Here is a 22990-nt window from a genome sequence, read left to right as displayed (position 1 = left end):
TGTTGGGGTGATGCGGGTCCTTCATTATTCTAAAATAATAATCATCTACCTCAACATTAATGTCATTACAGGTTAACATCTACCTCAACATTAATGTCATTACAGGTTAACATCTACATTGAGGTTAACATCTACCCTGAGATTAATGTTATTATAGGTTAACCTTTACCCTGAGGTTGTCATTACAGGTTAACATCTACCCTGAGAATAATATCATTACAGGTTCACATCTACACCAACATTAATGTCATTACAGGTTAACATCTACACTTAACACTTAACCACTAATTGCTCCCGATTAGCAGGTTGGCACCTTGCATGGTTGCCTTCACCATCGGTGTGTGAATGTGTGAGTGAATGGGTAAAATGTGAGGAAACTAATTGTAAAGCGCTTTGGATAAAAGCGCTATATAAATGCACCATTTACCATTTTTACCATTTTTTGTTTGTATTTGTGTTCAGGCATTCTGAAGGATTACCTGCGCGAGCTGCCATCTCCTCTCATTACCAGGGCCCTGTATGAAGTGGTCCTGGAAGCCATGGTGCTACGACCTCCTCCCATCCCCGCCACAGTGCCAGACCCCCTGCAGGCACAGTGCACCGTGGCGTTGCTACACTGTCTACCCACGCCTGAGAGGGTAGGACCTTCTCTTCTGTTCTGTTCTGTTCTGTTCTGTTCTACTCTGCTCTGTTCTACTCTGTTCTGTTCTACTCTGCTCTGTTCTACTCTGCTCTGTTCTATTCTGTTCTGTTCTACTCTGTTCTGTTCTGCTCTGTTTTGTTCTACTCTCTTCTGTTCTACTCTGTTCTGTTCTACTCGGTTCTGTTCTACTCTGTTCTGTTCTACTATGTTGTGTTCTACTCTGTTCTGTTGTGTTCTACTCTGTTCTGTTCTACTCTGTTCTGTTCTGCTCTGTTCTGTTCTATTATGTTCTGTTCTGTTCTACTCTGTTCTGCTCTGTTTTGTTCTACTCTGTTCTGTTCTACTCTGTTCTGTTCTGCTCTGTTCTGTTCTGCTCTGTTCTGTTATACTCTGCTCTGTTCTACTATGTTCTGTTCTACTCTGTTCTGCTCTGTTCTGTTTTGTTCTTCTCTGCTCTGTTCTGTTCTACTCTGTTCTGTTCTATTCCATTCTGTTCTGTTCTACTCTGTTCTGTTCTATTCTGTTCTGTTCTGTTTTGTTCTGCTCTGCTCTGTTCTGTTTTGTTCAGCTCTGCTCTGTTCTGTTCTACTATTTTCTGTTCTGTTCTGTTTTACTCTGTTCTGTTCTACTCTGTTCTGTTCTGCTCTGTTCTGTTCTACTCTGTTCTTGTTCTACTCTGTTCTGTTCTATTCTGTTCTGCTCTGTTCTGTTCTGATCTGTTCTGTTCTGTTCTACTCTGTTCTGTTCTACTCTGTTCTGTTCTATTCTGTTCTGCTCTGTTCTGTTTTACTCTGTTCTGTTCTACTCTTTTCTGTTCTGTTCTGCTCTGCTCTGTTCTGTTCTACTCTGTTCTGTTCTATTCTGTTCTGCTCTGTTCTACTCTGTTCTGTTCTATTCTGTTCTGCTCTGTTCTGCTCTGTTCTATTCTGTTCTGCTCTGTTCTACTCTGTTCTATTCTGTTCTGCTCTGTTCTGTTCTATTCTGTTTTATTCTGTTCTGCTCTGTTCTACTCTGTTCTGTTCTGCTCTGCTCTGTTTCACTTCATCTCCACCTTGTAACATTCAGCCACTCATAATTAAATAATAAAATCTCTTTTCTCCTCTTTTCTCTCTCTCTACCCCCCCCCCCTCTTGTCTCTCTCTCTCTCTCTTTCTTATCTCTCTCTCTCTCTCTCTCTCTCCTCTCTCTCTCTCTCTCTCTCTCTCTCTCTCTCTCTCTCTCTCTCTCTTTTCTCTCTCTCTCTCTCTCTCTCTTCTCTCTCTCTCTCTCTCTCTCTCTCTCTCTCTCTCTCTCTCTCTCTCTCTCTCTCTCTCTCTCTCTCTCTCTCTCTCTCTCTCTCTCTCTCTCTCTCTCTCTCTCTCTCTCTCTCTCTCTCTCTCTCTCTCTCTCTCTCTCTCTCTCTCTCTTCAGGCCACTCTGTCTCTCCTGTTGGACCACCTGAGTCTGGTGGCATCGTTCAGCCCGTCCAACAGGATGACCCACCAGAACCTGGCTGTCTGCTTTGGACCCGTCCTCCTCACGCCCACCCAGGAGGCTTGGAGACCAGGGGGAGGGGCAGGGGGAGGTGGAAGAGAGAAAGGGGGGGATGGAGGGAAGATCTTCAGTGCTGTGGACTTCAAGAGGCACATTGAGGCTCTGCATTACCTTCTACAGCTGTGGCCAGGTGAGGGGAGGAGTCTGTTCTAACCACGCCCCCTAACATATCATATTGATCACTAACCATGCTCCCTAACCACTAACCACGTCCGCTATACGTATCCTATTGATCACTAACCATACCTCCTAACCACTAACCATGCTATCCTATTGATCACTAACCATGCTCCCTAACCCTATCCTATTGTTCACTAACCGTCCCCTAACCTTATCCTAGTAACCACTAAGCTTGCCCCTAACCCTATCCTAGTAACTAACCACTAACCATGCCCCTAACCCTATCCTAGTAACTGCCTCTCATGATTAGATGTCTCTCATGACTAGATGTCTCATGACTACATGTCTCATATCTAGATGTCTCTAATGACTAGATGTCTCTCATGACTAGATGTCTCATAACTAGATGTCTCATGACTAGATGTCTCATGACTAGATGTATCATAACTAGATGTCTCATGACTACATGTCTCATATCTAGATGTCTATAATGACTAGATGTCTCTCATGACTAGATGTATCATAACTAGATGTCTCATGACTAGATGTATCATAACTAGATGTCTCATGACTACATGTCTCATATCTAGATGTCTCTCATGACTAGATGTATCATAACTAGATGTCTCATGACTAGATGTCTCATATCTAGATGTCTCTCATATCTAGATGTCTCATGACTATATGTCTCATATCTAGATGTCTCTAATGACTAGATGTTTCATGACTAGATGTCTCTCACGACTAGATGCAGGCATGTTGTGCACACATAGAGCCCAAGGGGTGCTTGAGCACCTGCCTTTTTGAGCCTCATAAAAAAAGTGCCCCCCCTTTTGATTTTATGATTTTAATTTTTTTTAATTATTTTTTAACAACAGATGTACAGTATGTTTATTTTGCAGCAATTCTTTGTCATTGCCGCCATCTTTAGTGTTACATCCCCTCACACCCCAGTTCTCAGGCTGCAGCTGGTTTAAAAGCGAAAGTAAACCGGCTTCTCTGCTGGCTGTGGCTCCAGGGGAGTTGAACAGTTCTGGCTCTGCTAGTTTATTTTCGATCTTTTGGCGCTTTTTTGGTGGACAAACCACCGCACATGTGCACCGTGACTCGTGACTGGAGTCTAGTTCTGCTAGCACACATAGCCTACTGTGTACAGACGGTTTCAAACTGTATTTTAAATTAGAAAGCAAACAAAATAAATGGACAAGAGAAAAATAAATCTCAATTTGGTCAGTATTGTCATTTGGACAAGCAAAGCCATTACTTTAAGTTGCAGGCAAGAAAGACAAGTCTGTCCACTGTCTCTGGTTTTAAAACTGCCCTGTTGCAGGTCACAAAAAAAAAAAAAAAAAACGATTTTTCGATTTTTTTTTATTTCGATATTCGATATCGATTATTAAAATATATCGCGATATTTATCGTTATCGTTATATCTCCCAGCCCTAGTCCAATTACATCCCAACATGAGAGGTACAGTTTGGGTGGAATGCCATCCCAGCCAGGGGCTTTACCCTTTTGAATTCAGATATAGCCTCCCTAAGTTCCTCTAGTGTAATAGGTGCATCTAACCGTTTAGCGTCTTCCTTTGAAAGTTTAGGTAAGTTAATTTGATCTAGAAATGTATCCAGTTTATTACGATCGAATATCACTTCTGACTTGTACAGGTTGGAGTAAAACGTACGGAAGGTCTCGTTGATTTTTTTGGGGTCTGTAATAACAAGTCCCTGTTGGTCCTTAACACTTTGATTGCCCTACCCGAGTTTTCTCAAGTTTACCCCCCGCGGGTTGAATGCCCACTCACGAGAATTCTTGTATTTTCTTATTTTTTTTTTATTAGCGATCTGAAATCATATTTCATCAACCGAGTCTACCGTTGGAAATTCAGCCACTCCAGGCGCTCAGATGTGAAAAAAGCGCCCCATATCGTCTCCCAGATGGTAATTCACCCTTTTGGATTGAACTCAATGAAAATGAATGAGAAAAAAAATCCCTGACTCCACATTTTACTTCTCACTCACGCAGCCGGGGTCGATCAGCTCCACTAGTGAGCCTCAGAGCAGCGGGGATTATGTTTTTTTACAGTATACATGGTGAATCAATAAAAGGATAGATTTTTTTCGAATGACGATCAGGAATTGGAATAATCCATTTGGATCTGATCTCAGGTAAGGAATCTATGTTACCAGTCTTAGGATAATCAGACTCGTTTTCACGGATATATAAGCTTTTATGTGATTATGTGATATGGCTGATTGACTGTGCGAGCGGTCAGGAAATAGGAGAATCGATTTTCAGCTCGCGGCCAGAGCGTGCATGCGTACACATATACTATCGATAATCTAGCGTTTATTTGAAAACGATTCATATATAGGCCGAAAAATGACAACGTTCTAGAATATTCCAGTAAAGGGCGATTATCATGGAATGTCTTAATTTTTCCATGAAAACGAGTGCTTTTCAAAATGCTAGAAAACGGAAATGAAGCGATAAAAAAACAATCTGCTATGACAATGTTGACGGGCAGATTAGACACATAGCCATAATTTAAAACATAGATTAGGCGATATTAACGTTAACATTGAAGTGGTGCTGGGCATTCAAGGAGGTAAAAAGGAATTAAGCTTGGGCAGTGAAAGTGTCAGGGATATCAGCAAATTGTTCACTGGATCGTATCTTCATAGCTAGTAGGTGACTAGGTTTAGAACCGTGAAAGTAATAATGTTGTCTTGTTCTGTGTATTTGAAATTCAGATTGTTGTCTTAAAATGGAGTTAATCTCCTTTTTCAACACTTTAATTTAAGACTCCAGAGTATTTGCGTTGTAAAGAGGAGAACAACGAAGAGTGAAGCACTTCCAGCTCTACCAATTTGGATTGACGTTTCTTGCGGAGGTTGGAGGCAAAGACAGTAGTGTTTTCCTTGATAAAACCCTTTACCGATCTCCATAATGTTCTGGGGTCTTGTACCGAACACGCATTAATCTGCAGGAATTCACTGAGTTTATTTTTGAATTGTAGATTGAATTCATTGTTTTTCAACAGTGTCGAGTTAAAGCGCCATCTTGGGGCTCGGGATGTCATTCTACTGAGCCCTTTAGGAGTAAATAGTTGTGATCTGACAGTGCAATGGGCCCCAGTTCAACGTCAAAGCTATCAAATAGTCTAGGGGATGCAAAAACATAATCTATTCTAGAAAATGTCCTGTGTCTTGCTGAGAAAAAGGAGTACTCTCGCGCCGTTGGATTGAGCGATCGCCACAGATCATTTACTCCTGTATCCTTGGTCCAGGCCTGTAGTGCAGTAGAGGCCTGTTTCTGGTCATAGGATGTGGTGAGATTAGATTTATCAATCGAAGGATCCCAGATGGCATGAAAATCCGCACCAATTATAAATGAATACCCAGGGAGATCTAACATCGCTCTAGTGAGTGAAGCGTAGAAGTTAGCGTCGTAAAGATTAGGGGCGTAAGCCGCTACCAAAGCAATTTTCCTGTTACAGTAATCTATCTTAGCAATAGTTACTCGGCCATTTGCATCAGACCATACGTCCAACAATTTAATATTCAACTTCCGTTTCACTACTATAGCTACACCACAGGATTTAGTGCCAAAAGATGAGTAGCTTATGTTTTGATATATTTTATCCGCCAGCTTTACATTGTCAGCCAATAAAAGGTGCGTTTCACTTAAAAGAGCCACATCAACCTGTTGTCTTTTCATCCATGTAAGCACGCTTTTGCGTTTATGTTGCATATTGAGACCCTCTGTATTCCAAATCAAGATATTTAAATTAGCCATAGTCTAGACAGGTTGCAGTATTCCTGTGTATAATTCGTCTGGAGTAGCAATTCATAATAGATATATATCCAACTGTTAAGGTCCTGTTGAGAGCCGAGCTTGAGCATAGTAACAAACATATAAAATACACATACATATAATCCCCTATTCCCACTTCCCTCCCCCCCTTTAAAGTACACAACCTGTATACCCATATCGAGCAATTCAACCTTAACTCCCCTATGCAAATTGCCATAGGGTCTAAAACTATCAATTCTACCATTAGTAGATTATCATCAGTGGCTTGGCCACTCTCCCGTTAAATAAAAAGGAGATATAAAAATAAAATATGCCTCAAAGATTAGAGTACATTCACTTAAACCTTATACGAACTTGGCTAAGTTTAAACACATCGTAGAAATAGAAAGGAAAGGCATTGGAACTAAATAAAAGAAGCCTCAAAGAGTAGAGTACATTTACTTAAACCTTAAAAGAACTTGGCTAAGTTTAAACACCTAGAAGAAATAGAAAGGAAAGGTAATGGAACTATTGCAAAAGAAAAGAAAGAGGTTTAAATACGTATATGCAGTACGTCCACCAGGCCAGGGGTGGGCGATGTTCCGCTGTGAAGACTGTTGTTTCCTCCGGAGGTGACCTAAGCCGTGTGTGTATTCACAGAACGCATGTTAAAGTTCTAGAATATTCTATTTCATTTTAATAAAAGTGCCATTAGTCCATCGTATCAGGAGAGGGCGCTGTGCAGCAGCTCGTCTGATATTCTAGTCTCTTCTGCAATGTTCCAAATGCACACACACGGGGAAAACATCAAAATAATAATAAAAAGAATCTCCGGATTCTTGACTTGCATAAAAAACATAGATCATTAAACCGAGCTACCTTTAATCTACCCAACCTAGATGTAGCGAACCATTAAAATAAAGTATCTAGACAATATCCAGCGTCACATAGTAAACCTATTTATGAATCAAGGTTATCAAAATTTATATGACGCCGTTTGGTGTTTAAGCCATAACGAAGTGTTCAGAAAAAAAAACGTATACTATAGCCTATCCTCCCCGCTTAGATGAGGTGTCCTTCTGGTTCTTCAGGAAGGTTTCAGCTTCATCAGGCGAGGAGAAAGAAATCCTCACACCCTCTTTGTTGACGATGGACAGCTTCGCAGGATACCATAGTGTAGGTCTGAGACCTTGGCCGTAGAGTAGGGACATCACGGTCTTGTAACGGGCCGTTGTACCACAACTTCGGGGCAGTAATCTTCATAGAAATAGACTGGTTGCCCTTTGAATTTCAGATTACCATTCTTCTTCCGTGCCTCTCAAATAATTTTTTCTTTTATTCCAATTTGACGTAGGCTAGCAATAACTACTCTAGGTTTGTTGTTGTTCCGGGCACCAATTCTGTAACATTGATCCAATTCAGGTGTTGTAGAGAGGGTCTCCGATCCCAGAATTTCAACTAACACTCCTGCAAACGTAACATTGGGTTGTTCGCAGCTCACTTATTAATCTAGACCTACTATACGAATATTAGGGCTGCGGGATCGGTATTCGAGGTCGAGTATCTTAGATTTTAGTTTCTCGTTGGTTCCTTCTATCTCCGCGAATCTGTCAGTGTACTTATCCAAGCCGGTTTACACTGCTTCTATACGATCGGTCTGTTCAGCAAATAGCTTCCCGACTTTGGAATCGATAGATTTTTTGATATCGTCAACCATGTCGGTTAGGGAGCATAAACTTTCCGTTATGGTCGTTATGCGCTTCTCCATTATCTTCATGGTGACTTCGAACTTGAGCTGGGACCCTTCTATTAACTTAGCAAGATACTCCATGTCGGTTGAACGGTCATCTCTTTTTGGATCGTTTTCTCTTTTCTTCTGTGACATCATGGTTGTTTCAGTTAATATAGTTAGTTGGAAACCTCAGGTGATATATACGTACAGGTTTAAACAAATTGGGGGTATAAAAAGAGGCTTTTAAAGGCAAAATATAAATAACGGGAGCGGAGCTGTTACACACAACAACTACTCCATACTCGAACCGGAACCGGAAGTAAAAAAATGCCATTTTTGAATATTTTTTTTTATAATTTATTTTTATTTTTTTATCGTTATGCATATAGACTGCCCTTCCAACTGAAAAATGTCAGGATAGAATCAAAATATTAGGTAAAGAGAGAGAGATGCCCCATATACCATTGCAGTTTGCACGGCCTCCTCAGCATGCCTCTCCGCGGACCTATATATTTTATGCATAGCGTGGGTGGTGATGATGATGATGATAGAAACCGCTGTGGCCCATACAGTTGAATGCTGGTATTACACTCATTGAGGGACACGAAGAAGTCAAGTCCGAATCTCAAATACAAATCGGGATTGGAATAAAAAATGCATTTATATTAAACAATACAGAATATACAGCACTTCTTGGGGGTCTGTAGGGTAAGCACTTATTCCCTCCCCCCTGAACATTTATGGAGATGTATGGGCCTTTTAACACTTTGAGCGCCACTCACGGCTATTCTCGGGTTTACGATTGTGACGTTGAAAGCCACGTCACGGCTTTTCTCGGATTTAAAAAAAAAATTAAAATTGCGATCTGAGATCATATTGCATCACGCGAGCCTACCGTTGGAGATCCAGGGGCCGCCGGCGATCAGATGTGAAAAAAGCGCCCCCTATCGTCTCCCAGATGGTAAATCACCCTTTTGGAATGGACTCAATGAAAATGGATGGGGGAAAAAAATATTCCAGTCCACATTTTCCAGTCCACTGATGCAGCCGGAGTTACCAGAGTTCATTCTGGAGCCTCTGAGCCGCGGCGAGCATGGGTTATACTGTACACACGTTGGATCAATATACTTATCGATTTTTTCGAATGGTGATCAGGAATTGGAATATACCATTTGGATACCATCTGATGTCAGGTAAGCAGGGAACAAAATTAACTTTTTGACTTACCAGCCATTTGGCTGGTAGATTTTAAAAACGACCAGCCAGGCAGATTTTTTACCAGCCAAAAATTATAAATAGCTTTTTAGTATATCGCCATGTGTTATTATTACTATATAATACTCTCGTATGCAATTTTCAATTAATATCATAAACAACATAAGGAAAATGGGCGGCTACGTGGCGTAGTGGGCAAGGCACTCGCCACGAAATTCTGGAGACGCTGGGCTCGTCAGTTCGAGCCCAGCGCTCCACATTTGCTTTCAGTTTAGCTGGTCGTTCATACTAATACACATTGGCCGTATTAGGGGGTGGGAAACTGATGGGTGGGGATCGGGCGTTGTGGACAGCGACTCCTACAGGTCGGTTGGTGCGCCTGCGCAGTAGAATCAGGAAGTGTCGGGGGCAGCGTGAGCCTCCCACGCGTTACTCCTCGCCACTGAGAGATCGAGCTGCGCAGGTGAAAAGATGCGACTGCTGTTACCTCAAGTACCGGAGGGGACTTGTGCTATGTATGACTTAGTCCACATTGCAGCCGGCTTGTGGGAGGCAAGAAACAGCGTCCGTGACAGGGGAGGGTTGAATTGGATGATACGAAATTGGGATGGGAGAAAATATAGAAAAATGGGAGAAAAAGTGGATTAAAAAAAAAAAAAAACATAAGGAAAATTAGCATAATTTTGAGTGGACTGAAGGAATGAGTCAGCGTTAATAGTTTTAAATGCAAATAATTTATTGAAACATAGAAGTGGGGTCGGGACACACACACACCGTTTCAACTCACCACCCCCACATCATATTGTAGTCTAGTCTGTCTTCAAACTTCCACTCCTCGTGAAACTTTTTTATATTTGAATATCAACATTATCTGTCCATCCTCAGTAATCCTCAGTTTACTATAATATACTCCTGTCCTGAGTCCTGACTAGTGACTTCATAGTCTTTCCAAACGCACGCACACACACAGAAAGGGAGAGTGCCCGCCCCCCCCCCCCCCCATTTCCCTTTCCTCAGTCCCCACTTTCTGTTGTTCTCTATGGCTCTGCCTCTGATCAGGATTTGCTTGTTAGCTTACGCTACCGTAACGTTCATTTCGGGCGATGTGGGCATAAAGGATTGGCGACGATGCAACGCATGTTCGATGCATTTGACCCCTTGTGAGAAAAAAAAAACACGTATTTCGGCTCGCAAAATAGGTGCACTGCTGTGTAGCCCTGCTCTTAATGCCAGCAGACAGCACGGACTGGGCGGATATGACTTGCGGAGTTGCCACGGGTTTTCTCAAAATAAGAGTATCATATGAACCGAACGTTGTTAGCTGCCGGAGCCATAGATATGACTGGAGCTGCACTTGGGGCGGAAACGAGACCCGCACAGGATTTTCAAAATAAGAGTATCGATATGAACTACACACCAGGTGGCGGGCAGACCTCTCATTGTTAGTCGCCAAACCTTAAATCTGCCCGCCATTGGCGGTTGGCAGGTACTTATTTTGTTCCCTGCAGGTAAGGAATCTATGTTATCAGTGTTAGGATAATCAGACTCGTTTTCATGGAGATATAAGCGTTTCCACTATATGTGATATGGCTGTTTCACTGTAAAAGCCATGAGGAAATAATAGCAGCTATTATCAGCGCACGGCACGAGCGTGCGTGCGCACACATATACTATCGACCATCTAGCGTTTATTTGAAAACGATTCATTAATAGACCGACAAATGATAACGTTCTGGAATATTCCAGTAAAAGGCGATTATCAGGGAATGTGTTGTTTTTTTCTTCGAAACCGAGTGGTTTTCAAAATGCTATAAAAAGGAAATGAAGCGATAGAAACACAATCTGCTTTGCCAATGTTGACTGGAAAATTATTCATTGATAAGCGATGGGCAGATTAGACACATAGCATAATTTAAAACATAGATTAGGCGATATTAACGTTACATGGGCCGTGGACCGTGGCATCAACGGGGTAAAAAGGAAAACACGGCCTGGCACTGAAAGTGTTAAGTCAGTGATAAAAGTGTCTTTCAAGGATAAGTGAGCTCCTGCACTGATTATTATAGTTCAATATTCTATATTTGATCACCAAAACCCCCCAAAAAGCATAAAAAGGGGGGCCCCCCGCCCGAATAGGGCCCTTAAAAATCGTGGCTTGCGCGCTATGCACGCTCGGTTAAAACACACACAGGTATAGTGCCCTTTTCAGCCTTTGAGCACCTGCCCCTCTAAAGTCCTGTGCACGTCCTTGACTAGATGTCTTATGCCTAGATGTCCTCCATGACTAGATGTCTCATGATGTCTCATATCTAGATGTCTCTCATGACTAGATGTCTCATTGATTCCAAGGTATTTAAAGCCGGACATGCTAAATTTAAAGGTCAGGTCCGAGTGTTACAAATTCAGGGCAGAGTTATTAATGGGGTAACATTCACTCTTTTGAAGATTTTATTTGTACCCCGAAAATGAGCTAAAATTGTCCAGGATGGATAGAATGGCTGGGATACCAGAAGAAGGATTGGTTATGAACAATAGAAGATCATCCGCATATAGAAGAAGTTTGTGCTCAATTTCCCCCTGTACCACACCCTCAAACAATGAAGAGGACCTCAGTGTGATAGAGAGCGGTTCGATTGCCAGGGCGAACAGCAGGGGGGAAAGAGGGCAACCCTGGCATGTGTTGCACGTGTGAGAGTGAAGTAGTCGGATCGGTTGTCGTTCGTATGTACGCTAGCCTGAGGAGAAGTATACAAAAGACGAATCCATGCAATAAACCAAATTTGTCCAGTACTGCAAAAAGATACTCCCATTCAACCCGGTCGAATGCTTTTTCGGCATCGAGGGAGATTACGATTTCAGGTGAATCAGTCTGGCTTTTAGAGTATATCAAATCAAAGAGTGTAAGAGTGTTAAAGAAGATGTGTCTGCCCTTTATAAAACCTGTTTGCTCCTCCAATATTATTCCCGGGAGCACCCCCTCCAAGCGAGAGGCCAGTAGTTTTGCCAGCACCTTTACATCGACGTCGAGGAGAGACAGGGGTCTAAATGAACCACTGGAGGATGGATCCTTGTCCTTTTTCAGAAGCAGGATTATAGATGCTTGGGTTAAAGTGGGAGGTAAAGAACCACCCTTAAGTGATTCCTCGTACATGGGCAATAGAAGTGGGGACAGTTTGTTGTTGAATTTCCTATATAATTCAACACCAAACCCATCGGGGCCTGGAGCTTTGTTGGTCTGCATTGTCAAAATTGAACGTACTATCTCCTCAGTAGAGAGAGGTGCATCCAGGTCCAATACAGAGGCAGGGTCTATCTTTGGGGCTTCAAGCCCATCCATGAAAGCAGTCATTTTAGAGGTATCTGAAGGAAATTCTGATTTATAAAGAGAGGAGTAGTATGATTTAAAAACTTTATTAATGTGTACATGGTCAGAGGTTAGGTTTCCAGAGGGGTCTTTAATTTGAGGGATTGAGCAGGAAGCTGCGTTCCTTTTGGGCGAGTAAACGTCCTGATTTGTCTCCATGTTCATAGTATGTGCTACGTGATTTTATTAAGAGCTGCTCCGCATCACAAGTTGAAATAAGGTCAAATTCCGCCTGTAAGTCCAGTCGCTGTTTAAAAAGTTTGGGGGAAGGGTTTGAAGAATAGTTATGGTCTATTTGAAGTATCTTAGATGTGAGCTCTTGGAGCTTAGCTTTGTGTACTTTGTTCAAGTGAGCCGAGTAAGATATGATTTGCCCTCTGAGAAACGCCTTCAATGTTTCCCATAGTAAGGAAAAGGAGGTAGAATCGTTCTGATTTGTAACAAGAAAATCATCAATAGATTTTGAAATAATGTCACCCGTTTAATATCTGGCTTGTTCTCTGCTAACTTTAGTCTCCAAGACCAAGTCTGACCTTCAGAGATGGAACAGTCTCCCACTCTCGTTGATTGGCAGAGTGAACACCATAAAAATGAACATTCTACCCAAATGTCTCTATTTGTTTCAAAATATCCCCCTATTCCTGTCCCAAAACTTCTTTAACACAATGGGGACCGGCCACGTATATATACGGCTTTCGGTGCCATGCGTTGTGGACCAGAGGCACGTACATAGCCGTGGCAAGTTGTTATTGTTTTATTCCATATTAATAACCGAATCAAGATCCCCGACCGGCTCTGCAGATCTACCCTTGTCTGTGGAATTGCGAACATGCAATACCGGCCAGATCCTCTTAGGGGCGCCATCGCTCCACTGCAGTATCATTGTGGGCGAATGGAATATTTTTTTTTTTACCTTCCAATGGAGGATCATATTACCCTGATCCGAAACGAACATCATGCACCGTGTATTACGTTTCGAATCGCAGATTTCACCATGGAATAAGAGGATTTATCATCAACCAATGGACATATCGATCTACCAGATGCCGATCGATAACGGGGAAATGCTGGACGGTATCCCACGGGCTGACGGTAAGACCTTATTCACCTAAATTACAGCCGAATCAGACCTTGTTGTGAGACGCAAGCATTCGATCAGTGAATGTGACTAGTTACACGGACACTGTATTGGTAATCAATAATACTAATCGACGTCCCCCGCCGCCCCCCTTTCATCCATACATGCTTTGGGACAGCCTGGATCATATGCAGTTTGTGTTATTTCTTTAGCATATATAAAAACGGAAATGCCGTTGAATATAACGTTAGTAGCCTTTAGCTCCATAACTAGCTTTCCAGAAGATAGATGAGATGAAATCTGGGATAAAGCTTATATTCACGGTGCTATAAAATGACAACCTACCGATGCATTTTTTTTTCTTTAAGCCATTTTGAAGGGACGGCTTATGCACTCAATTGACAATGAGAATGGACAGATAGCAACACTATAAAGTATAGATATAGCTGTTACAAAACCCACATGTTTGTTTACATTCCCCGGTCCTCTAGCCACTAATTAGACTAAGCCCATCGGTCGTCAAAGTGTTAACCCTTTCTCCGCCGATGACGTGTTAAGACGTCATTCCTCGCCATGCGTAATCTGCCAATGACGTTTTACAGCGTCTTTGAGATCAATATTTCAAATTTCTGTCATGGTATTCATATTTCACCCACGGATCCTTGACTGGTGCTGTAGGACTCCGCTCAACTCTCCAACGCTTCAATACCGCCACCTGGTGGCCGATCGGCGAGTTGCCAAACCGGAAGTGGGGCCGGAAGTGCTTGGTGTCCCCCCTATTCCGTCCGCCACTCGCTATCGCTCGCGGGACTCCGTCTTGACACACTGGATAATCGATCGGTTGCCATAACTCAATAAACAACATTATTTGGACGTATATAGTATTATACAACCCGGAAATGGTTCGCCTAGATCAACATCCCATAATAGCGATCTTTTTGCTCCAGTATCATCCCCCATCGCTACGAGGAAGCTGCGGTGAGTTTCAGCGTTTTTTATTATTATTATCCATACAAACTGCTATGATCTATATATCACCCATACTACATGAAACATTTAACGTCGGTCATTGCATTATAAATGACCCCCCCCCCCCTCCGGTCACGACGTTTAGGACCTTGTACAATTGACATTTTTTATCTGGCGTCAATCGCTATCAAACTGCATTTGATGATCTAATATATGCATAAATGGCTATAACTCACGTTCTATGAAATACAGCAGAAAATGATAAAAACGTATTTATACTCTAGACAGTATTTTTGTATGGATGTGTGAATGAAAAAGTAAAACTTTCCTACATCCTGAACGATAGATAATTTATGTTGAATGGGCCATAGTAATGTCAATTTAGCAATACAATTAAAAAAGTTATAGCCCTGCAAAGAAGGTGAACATCTCCATAGACAAATAGAGCTGGCAGACTGGCTACAAAGATGGATATAAGCGTGGCAGAGAAAGGGTAAGACACTTGACCAAATGATAGGCTCTTTTTTATGGGGCAACAAAACACCCAGAATCTCCAAAGCTCTCCTTCAGAGATGCAAGCTAAGTGGGGGCGTTGCACTGCCCATTTTTTGCCTGTACTACTGGTCTGCACACATTCACAAGGTCAACTACTGGCTTGAGTCTCCTAACACTCCCTGGTGTAGGTTAGAGTCTCGCTACTGCTCTTCATCTTCCCTACCTGCCCTTATCTATTCTTCTCTGCCTTTTAAACCTAGCCAGTTTACAGATAGCCCAGTGGTTCTTAACACTTTAAGGATCTGGCAGCAACTTAGACGCCATTTTAAGTTCTGTTCTGCATCCACAATGGCCCCAATATGTAAAAACCATCTGTCTCCCCCCCCATTCTACAGACTCAACTTTTTCTCAGTGGCACAATAAAGGTATTAAGACATTTAAGGACCTATATGTGGATAATAATAATAATAATTCATTTAATTTATATAGAACTTCTCAATAGAGCTGACAGTAGTCGGGAGCAAAGTAAAAACAAAGAAACAAAAACAAAGAAACAAAAACAAAGAAACAACAAATAAACAAAAACAAAAGGAACATGAGACCATGGGGGGAACAGGGAAGACAGCATGAGATAGCACAAACTTTTCCTCTTTTTAACTACTCTGTGCATCAAGTGATTCCCTGTTTTAGAGTTTTTAATTCGTTTCCATTTTTACCTCTGTGCCATCTGACCGCTTTATTTTATTGTGTATTTTATCCAGCAGTGCAGTGATGTGTCATATTTATTAGACGTGCTGTGTGTGCTCTATAGAGGTGCAGTGTGGAGTTTGTGTGCAATCTTCTTTTTAATTATTAGTAATGGTGGTCTAGCTTGGTCCAGTTGTGTATGATCCCTTTTTAGTGTTTTTATTTAATAAAGTGTAAAATCTTGGGAATACAAAAACCTCTGTTGTACGCCTGTTCTTTTATTAGAAAGCCTGTGTGGTCTGGGAACTCAGAACATAAATGTGTAACAATGAATGAGGGTCTCCCCTTAACAGAGAGTGGCGCAGTTTCTATATAGTCAACCATTAAGGTTACCCCTACAGCGACCGAACTGTAGGGGTCGCTGTCCACAACGCCCAGGACCCACCCACGGCTCCCCTCCCCCTAACTCAGCCAAACGAGTTAGTATAGCGATCAGCCCGAGCCAAGGCAATGCTGATTCTCCGGGAGGTGGAGGATAAATGCAGCAGGTGTCATAACACACACTGCAATCTTAGTCACATGTTCTTTACGTGTCCAGAACTCCACACCTACTGGAGTGGTATTTTCGACACTTTGTCCACAGTACTTAATTTAGATCTGTTGCCATGCCCACTGATAGCAATCTTTGGAACCCTTACTGAGACACTAGCTCTTAACTCTAGCATTTACATCTCTCTTAGCGAGACGCATTATATTGTTAGACTGGAAATCCGCCAACAGTCCTTCTATAGCACAATGGCTCAATAGTGTCATGTTCTTTCTCAAACTTGAGAAAATAAAATACACTATCAGGGGTTCAAGTACAACATTTTTACAACATATGGCAGCCCTTTATAAGCCATGTTAACGAACTACAGCGTCTGCCTCCCGGCTGATCCCGATATTCACCTGCTCTCTCAAATATAGTCTGGGTTGCTGGGTTTCTCCTTCCCAGGTGAACTGTACTGTTATGTCTGTCAGGCCTCTCCTTTTTGGATGAGCTGACCTGGTGTCCAAGGGGTCTCTCCTTCCTGTGTGAACTGACATGCTGGATCTATCGGAGCTCTCCTGTACCTGTCGAGCAGACACTGACTAGATGCTAGATCCCAGCCACTCCCAGTAGTTATGTGTGTGTGTGCATGTGTGTATAGGGGGGGGGGGGGGGCATAGGGGGGTGGGTTACTGGGAGGCCGTGGGAGGGCTGTTTATTGTAATTTCATTTATCATTTATTTAATTAGTGTATCTGTATTACGTACCCAAGATGTGAGTTACATTTATTCAGTCATGCCTGTTCATTACATTTATTTAATTTAATTTAATTTAATTTATTTTTGCATTTTTGTAATAAGCCTTGGGCCTCTATACAGAACACTTCATGCTTGTTAGTGTTGCTTTATATTTTTGTACTTTTTATTATTATATATTTTTTCTGATTCGTATTACAATGTCAATCTTTTTGTATTTTTGTCGGTTGTTGTTTGTGTAAAAAGGGAAAAAAACAATAAAAATATCTTTAAAAAAAAATTACTAGATGTCTCATATCTAGATGTCTCATATCTAGATGTCTCTCATGACTAGATGTCTCATGACTAGATGTCTCATATCTAGATGTCTCTCATGACTAGATGTCTCATGACTAGATGTCTCATGACTAGATGTCTCATATCTAGATGTCTCTCATGACTAGATGTCTCATGACTAGGTGTCTCATATCTAGATGTCTCATATCTAGATGTCTCTCATGACTAGATGTCTCATATCTAGATGTCTCATGACTAGATGTCTCATATCTAGATGTCTTATAGCTAGATGTTTCATGTGTAGTTTTATGTTCAAGAGTATTTTCAAATACATGAAATATATATTTTCTTTGCTTCTCTCCTCGTCTCCTCTTTTCTTCGCTTCTTTCCTCTTCTCTCTTTGCTCCTCACTTCTCCTCTTTTCTCTTCTCTCCTCACCTCTCCTCTTCTCTCCACTCCTTTCTCTCTTCTCTCTGGATGATCTCACCATCTTAGTCACCTCCATGAAGACCTCCTCGAGCCCCCTAGACATCCTTCCTACATCCATGTTTAAGGAAGTTTTCTGCTCTGTTGGCCCCAGTCTAGTCACTATCATTAACTCATCCCTAGCCTCTGGTTCTGTCCCAATCTATTTTAAGGAGGCAGTCGTACAGCCACTCCTAAAAAAGCCCAACCTAGACCCCACCATCCATAATAATTTCAGACCCATCTCTAAGCTGCCCTTTGCATCAAAGGTGTTAGAAAAGGTTGTAGCCAACCAGCTCACCACCCACATGTCACAGAATAACATCTGTGACTAATTCCAATCTGGCTTCCGCAAACTCCACTCCACTGAATCTGCCCTTCTCAGAGTATCCAATGATCTCCTGATGTCTGCTGACTCTGGTGAATGCTCTGTTCTGGTCCTGTTAGACCTGAGCGCAGCATTTGACACGGTCAACCACAACATCCTTTTGGACAGGCTCAGGGAGTGGGTGGGCATCTCTGGGAGCGCTCTAAATTGGTTCGCCTCTTATCTGAGGGAGAGAACGTTCTCGGTGGCTGTGGGTCCTTTTAAATCTGACCCCACCCCTCTCTCATGTGGGGTACCACAGGGATCGGTGCTAGGACCACTCCTCTTTGCCATTTATATGCTTCCCCTAGGCCTCCTCATCAACAAATTCACCGGCATTAAATATCACTGCTACGCAGACGACATACAACTACTCTGCTCTTTTAAACCCGACAACTTGGAGAAACTCAGCCTTCTCCAGGAGTGCCTGCTCGGCATTGAGAGCTGGATGGGGAGTAACTTCCTCCAGTTAAATGCAAATAAAACGGAGGTGCTGATCGTAGCAGCTGAAAAGACTGCAGCTAGAGTGGCCACTCACTTGGGGTCCCTTAAAGACAACATACGTCCCCACCTGAGAAACCTGGGTGTTGTCTTTGACCAGGCCATGAACCTAGACAAACATGTCAAAACACTCACACGCACCTGCTTCTTTCACCTCAGAAACATTGCAAAACTGCGCACCATCATATCTCACTCTGAACTAGAACTATCCGTGCATGCTTTTATTTCCTCTAGGCTTGACTACTGCAACTCACTTTTCACCTGTCTCACCAAATCATCCACAGATAAACTACAAATGGTCCAAAATGCTGCAGCCAGGCTACTCACAAGGTCAAAAAAATCATGTCACATCACTCCCATTTTGGTATCCCTGCACTGGCTCCCGGTACACTACAGAATTCACTTCAAAGTCCTCACTTTCACTTTCAGAGCACTTCACGGTCAGGCCCCTATCTACATCACGGAACTCATCCATCCCTACACAAACACCCGCTCACTCAGATCTGCCGATCAGCACCTCCTAGTGATCCCCAGGACCAGGCTAAAAACAAGGGGTGATCGAGCCTTCGAGGTGACAGCACCAAGGCTCTGGAACGCTCTCCCCCTGGACCTGCGAACTGCCCCCTCTGAGAACTCGTTTAAAAAACAACTAAAAACACATTTGTTCAGGCAGGCTTTTAATCACACATAGGCGCCTTTTTCTGTTCTATAGTGTTGTTTTAATTAGTGACTCATGATTTTATCCAAATTCTTTTATTCTACTTTTTCTATCTGGTTTCACTGTTTTTAACTGCTATTTGTCTGTTGTCATTTATTTCTGATTTTGTTTTTATTGTGTTTTTATATTAAGATGTAGTGTAAAGCACCCTGTGCATTCGTGCTGTGAAGGGTGCTCTATAAATAAAGGTCATTCATTCATTCTCCTCTCCTCTTTTCTACTCTCCTCTCCTCTCTTCTTCTCTCCTCTCTATTCTTCTCTCCTCTCCTCCTCTCCAGTCCCTACAGACAGAGTCCCAACAGACGAGGAGGAGAATGACATCACTTTCTCCCTCCCCGAACCTCCTCCCTCCCCCATCACTACCCATAACCCACTAGGGTTGCAGCAGCGTCGTGCTGCGCTGCGATTGGCTCTGCCCCACAACCAGGAAGAGGAAGTGGTGGTGTCTAGGAGGGGTCGGGGCTTGGCACGGTTGGAGAGCCCTCCACCAATCAATCGCTACGCTGGAGACTGGAGTGTGTGTGGGAGGGACTTCCTATCCGGACAGGAAGCTGATTACGATGAGGTGGCGGGGAGCGAGAGCGAGCAAGGTGAGGGGAGAGAGAGAGAGACAGAGAGATAGTGAGAGAGAGCGAGAGAGACAGAAAGAGAGGGAGGGGAAGGGGACGGAGAGGGAGGAGAGAGACAGAAAGAGAGAGAGGAGGAGAGGGAGAGAGAGGGATATATATATATATATATATATATATATATATATATATATATATATATATATATATATATATATATATATATATATATATATATTAGCAGTGTTGGGCAAGTTACTTTTAAAAAGTAACTAGTTACAGTTACTAGTTACTTCTTCCAAAAAGTAACAAAAATACTTACTCAGTTACAAATTATAAAAGTAACTAGTTACTTCAGAAAGTAACTATTGCGTTACTTTCAATATATTTTTTTACATAAACAACATACACAAATCTAAACTATTTTAATGTTGCTGTGGGACAAAGTGAGACTAGCCTCCAATCAAATGCCATGTATGTAGATATTATAATTACTATGTTTATATATTAGTGGATCATACAAATACAATAGATGTTTTGGAACTTTTGATATGTATTGCCCCTCAACAGGCCACAACTGGGCAACATTAAATTATGCTTGTTAAGCACTATACCAAAAATAAATAACAAATATATACTGATTGATTGAACATTTTAATTAACAGATTGCAGAATGGGTACAATACAGTACGGCTCAATACACACAATTGTTAAGGGGATGCAGATCAGAGAAAGACTTTCGTCTTGTTTACATCAGGGTCCCCCATTTTCAATTCATGACATACACAACATACAGATATAAGAATCTAATCGAATCATTCTAAACCAATCTAATCATGACATTTAAGACATGCATGACATACAGATATATATCTCTGCGCACCAGACTGTGCTATTAAACCAGGAAGTGCAGCACTATGTTGAGCCCATAGATATATATCTATGGTTGAGCCTGTCAGCAGTAGAGCCACTACTGCCCTGCGCTGCAACACAAGAGTGAACCGCTGTCTCACGCTGACTGCTCGCTTATTATGTTGTTTTAGATTATTTGTACTGTACACTACACAGACCCGCGGTCTCCGCTGACTGAATCGCTTGTGTTGTGGCTCAGACTCTCGATGCGTTAGACCCGCCCACCTCTACCTTTGATTGGCTTACCATGACATTTTACTCAGCCTCAGCCAATCGTCAGCATGTATGCTTGGCTCGCGCACTGCCCACTAAACAAGGAAGAACATATTATTGCCTCTCGGCGCAGAGATCTGTCTGATGAAAGAAACAGGTTCATTCATAGTAACGCGCCGCATTTTTTTGCAGTAACGCTAACGGCGTTATTAAGATTGGAAGAGTAATCCGTTAGATTACTCGTTACTGAAAAAACGAATGCCGTTAGTAACTTATAGCGCCGTTATTCCCATCACTGTATATTAGTGCTGTCAATAGAAGAAAAAAAATGTATCTCACAATTTTCTGTAATTAATCTAGATGAATCTAGATTAAAAATAGCTTTTTTCTACTTAAGACCGAAGCTTGTAACAGATATTTACTTGAGTAAAATCATGGAATTAATGTAAAATCAACACAAAGAAAGTATATTTAGATTCAAAGACTATTTTAATAGCTTTCTTTGAATACAGTTTCTCTCTGTGAAATACAAATGTTCAACAAAACCATCAACATTGACTCAGCTAGACCTCTTTCTTATATCCGCGGCACTAAGATTGAAGATTTTTCACTCCATAGATTAATCTAGATTAATTTATTTTAATGCTTTAAATTAATTTAAATTAATCTCCAAAGTTAAAGCATTAACTTTGACACTTTGACAGCCCTAATATATATATATACTGTATATATATATATATAGACAGACAGACAGACAGACAGACAGACAGACAGACAGACAGACAGACATACAGGCTACTTGTTTTCGGCTCCTAACAGTCTGACCCCTCCTCGTTTTCTGCTCATAGGGAGTGAGGAGGAAGAGGAGGATGAGGAGAAGCAGAAGGAGGTGACGTGGACATCAGGAGGGCTGTACGTGGATGACTTTGGCCTGGACTTTGATGCTCCGTTTAGCTGTCGGCTTAGCCTGAAAGACTTTGATACCCTGATCCATGACCTGGAGAGAGAACTGGCTAAACAGATTAATATCTGTCTGTAGGAGGAGAGAAGAGGAAGAGCGGAGACGAGGTTCCCAATATTTCCAGGACATTGTTGATCAGATGAGAGCAGGATGTGTCTGTAGCAGCAAACACTGTCAGGTATTTAAATATGGCTGACAGAGGTTCACGTTATCCTGGTTAAGGTCTTATTCAGGATATGGTGTTTATGTACACATTCATATTCCAGATACTAACAAATTTCCTTGTTGCATTTCTACGATTTTGATATTCAGGTACACATATTCAGATTACTATATAATACCGGTATGCAAGAGTTAATGGAATATTCCGAATGTTACCATGGAAATAGAACTCACCGATAATATTATCATATCACATAGATCATAGTCAGGTTTCTCATAGTCAGGATTGGAGTAACGGTATAAGTCTATACTGTTCAGTAAAACTGATGGTCTAAGACTATACTGTTCAGTTCACTCTCCTGGTCTTTCTCTCTTTCTCTCACTCTTTCTTTCTGCATACAGTATATTCTACCAGTTTATCAAATACAGACCTTTATTGAAGAAAGTCAGAGAGCAGATGCTTCATGCTGCTATGACCAAGGCTCTCTCTCTCATGTGTTTGGGGCGATGGGGGGTTTAACCTGTGTGCAGCCACCCCTGTTCTTGTCCCTAATTAACTAGACCAAAGACAGTATCCATAATCCTATCCCTGACCCTGGTGGTACTGGAGTTACTAACAACTGTGTTTATTAATCAGACATCTTAGTGAGACGAGGAAGACGCTTTATGAACGATAACATGTGGGTTTGTGGGTTAGGGTCTATAGTGGGTTAGGGTCTATAGTGGGTTAGGGTCTATAGAGGGTTAGGGTCTATAGTGGGTTAGGGTCTATAGTGGGTTAGGGTCTATAGTTGGTTAGGGTCTATAGTGGGTCAGGGTCTATAGAGGGTCAGGGTCTATAGTGGGTTAGGGTCTATAGTGGGTTAGGGTCTATAGTGGGTTAGGGTATATAGAGGGTTAGGGTCTATAGTGGGTTAGGGTCTATAGAGGGTCAGGG

At 42.0% G+C, this 22990-nt stretch overlaps 1 protein-coding gene across 1 annotated transcript in view; it reads left to right on the top strand.

Moving 5' to 3' along the window:
- Positions 1 to 22773, top strand: part of syde1 (synapse defective Rho GTPase homolog 1) — a 106592-nt gene extending 83819 nt beyond the window's left edge. Inside the window, 4 exon segments of the mRNA XM_084323240.1 lie at positions 463 to 638; positions 2054 to 2306; positions 19518 to 19829; positions 21779 to 22773. Of these exon segments, the coding sequence (XP_084179366.1) occupies positions 463 to 638; positions 2054 to 2306; positions 19518 to 19829; positions 21779 to 21969 (932 nt within the window). The 3' untranslated portion in view covers positions 21970 to 22773.
- Positions 22774 to 22990: the final 217 nt, after the last annotated feature.

Source organism: Notolepis coatsorum, assembly GCF_963971535.1.
Source record: "Notolepis coatsorum genome assembly, chromosome: 10".
Lineage (NCBI taxonomy): Eukaryota > Metazoa > Chordata > Actinopteri > Aulopiformes > Paralepididae > Notolepis > Notolepis coatsorum.
The sequence above is the reverse complement of the archived record's forward strand: the minus strand, read 5'-3'. Positions and strand labels throughout refer to the sequence as shown.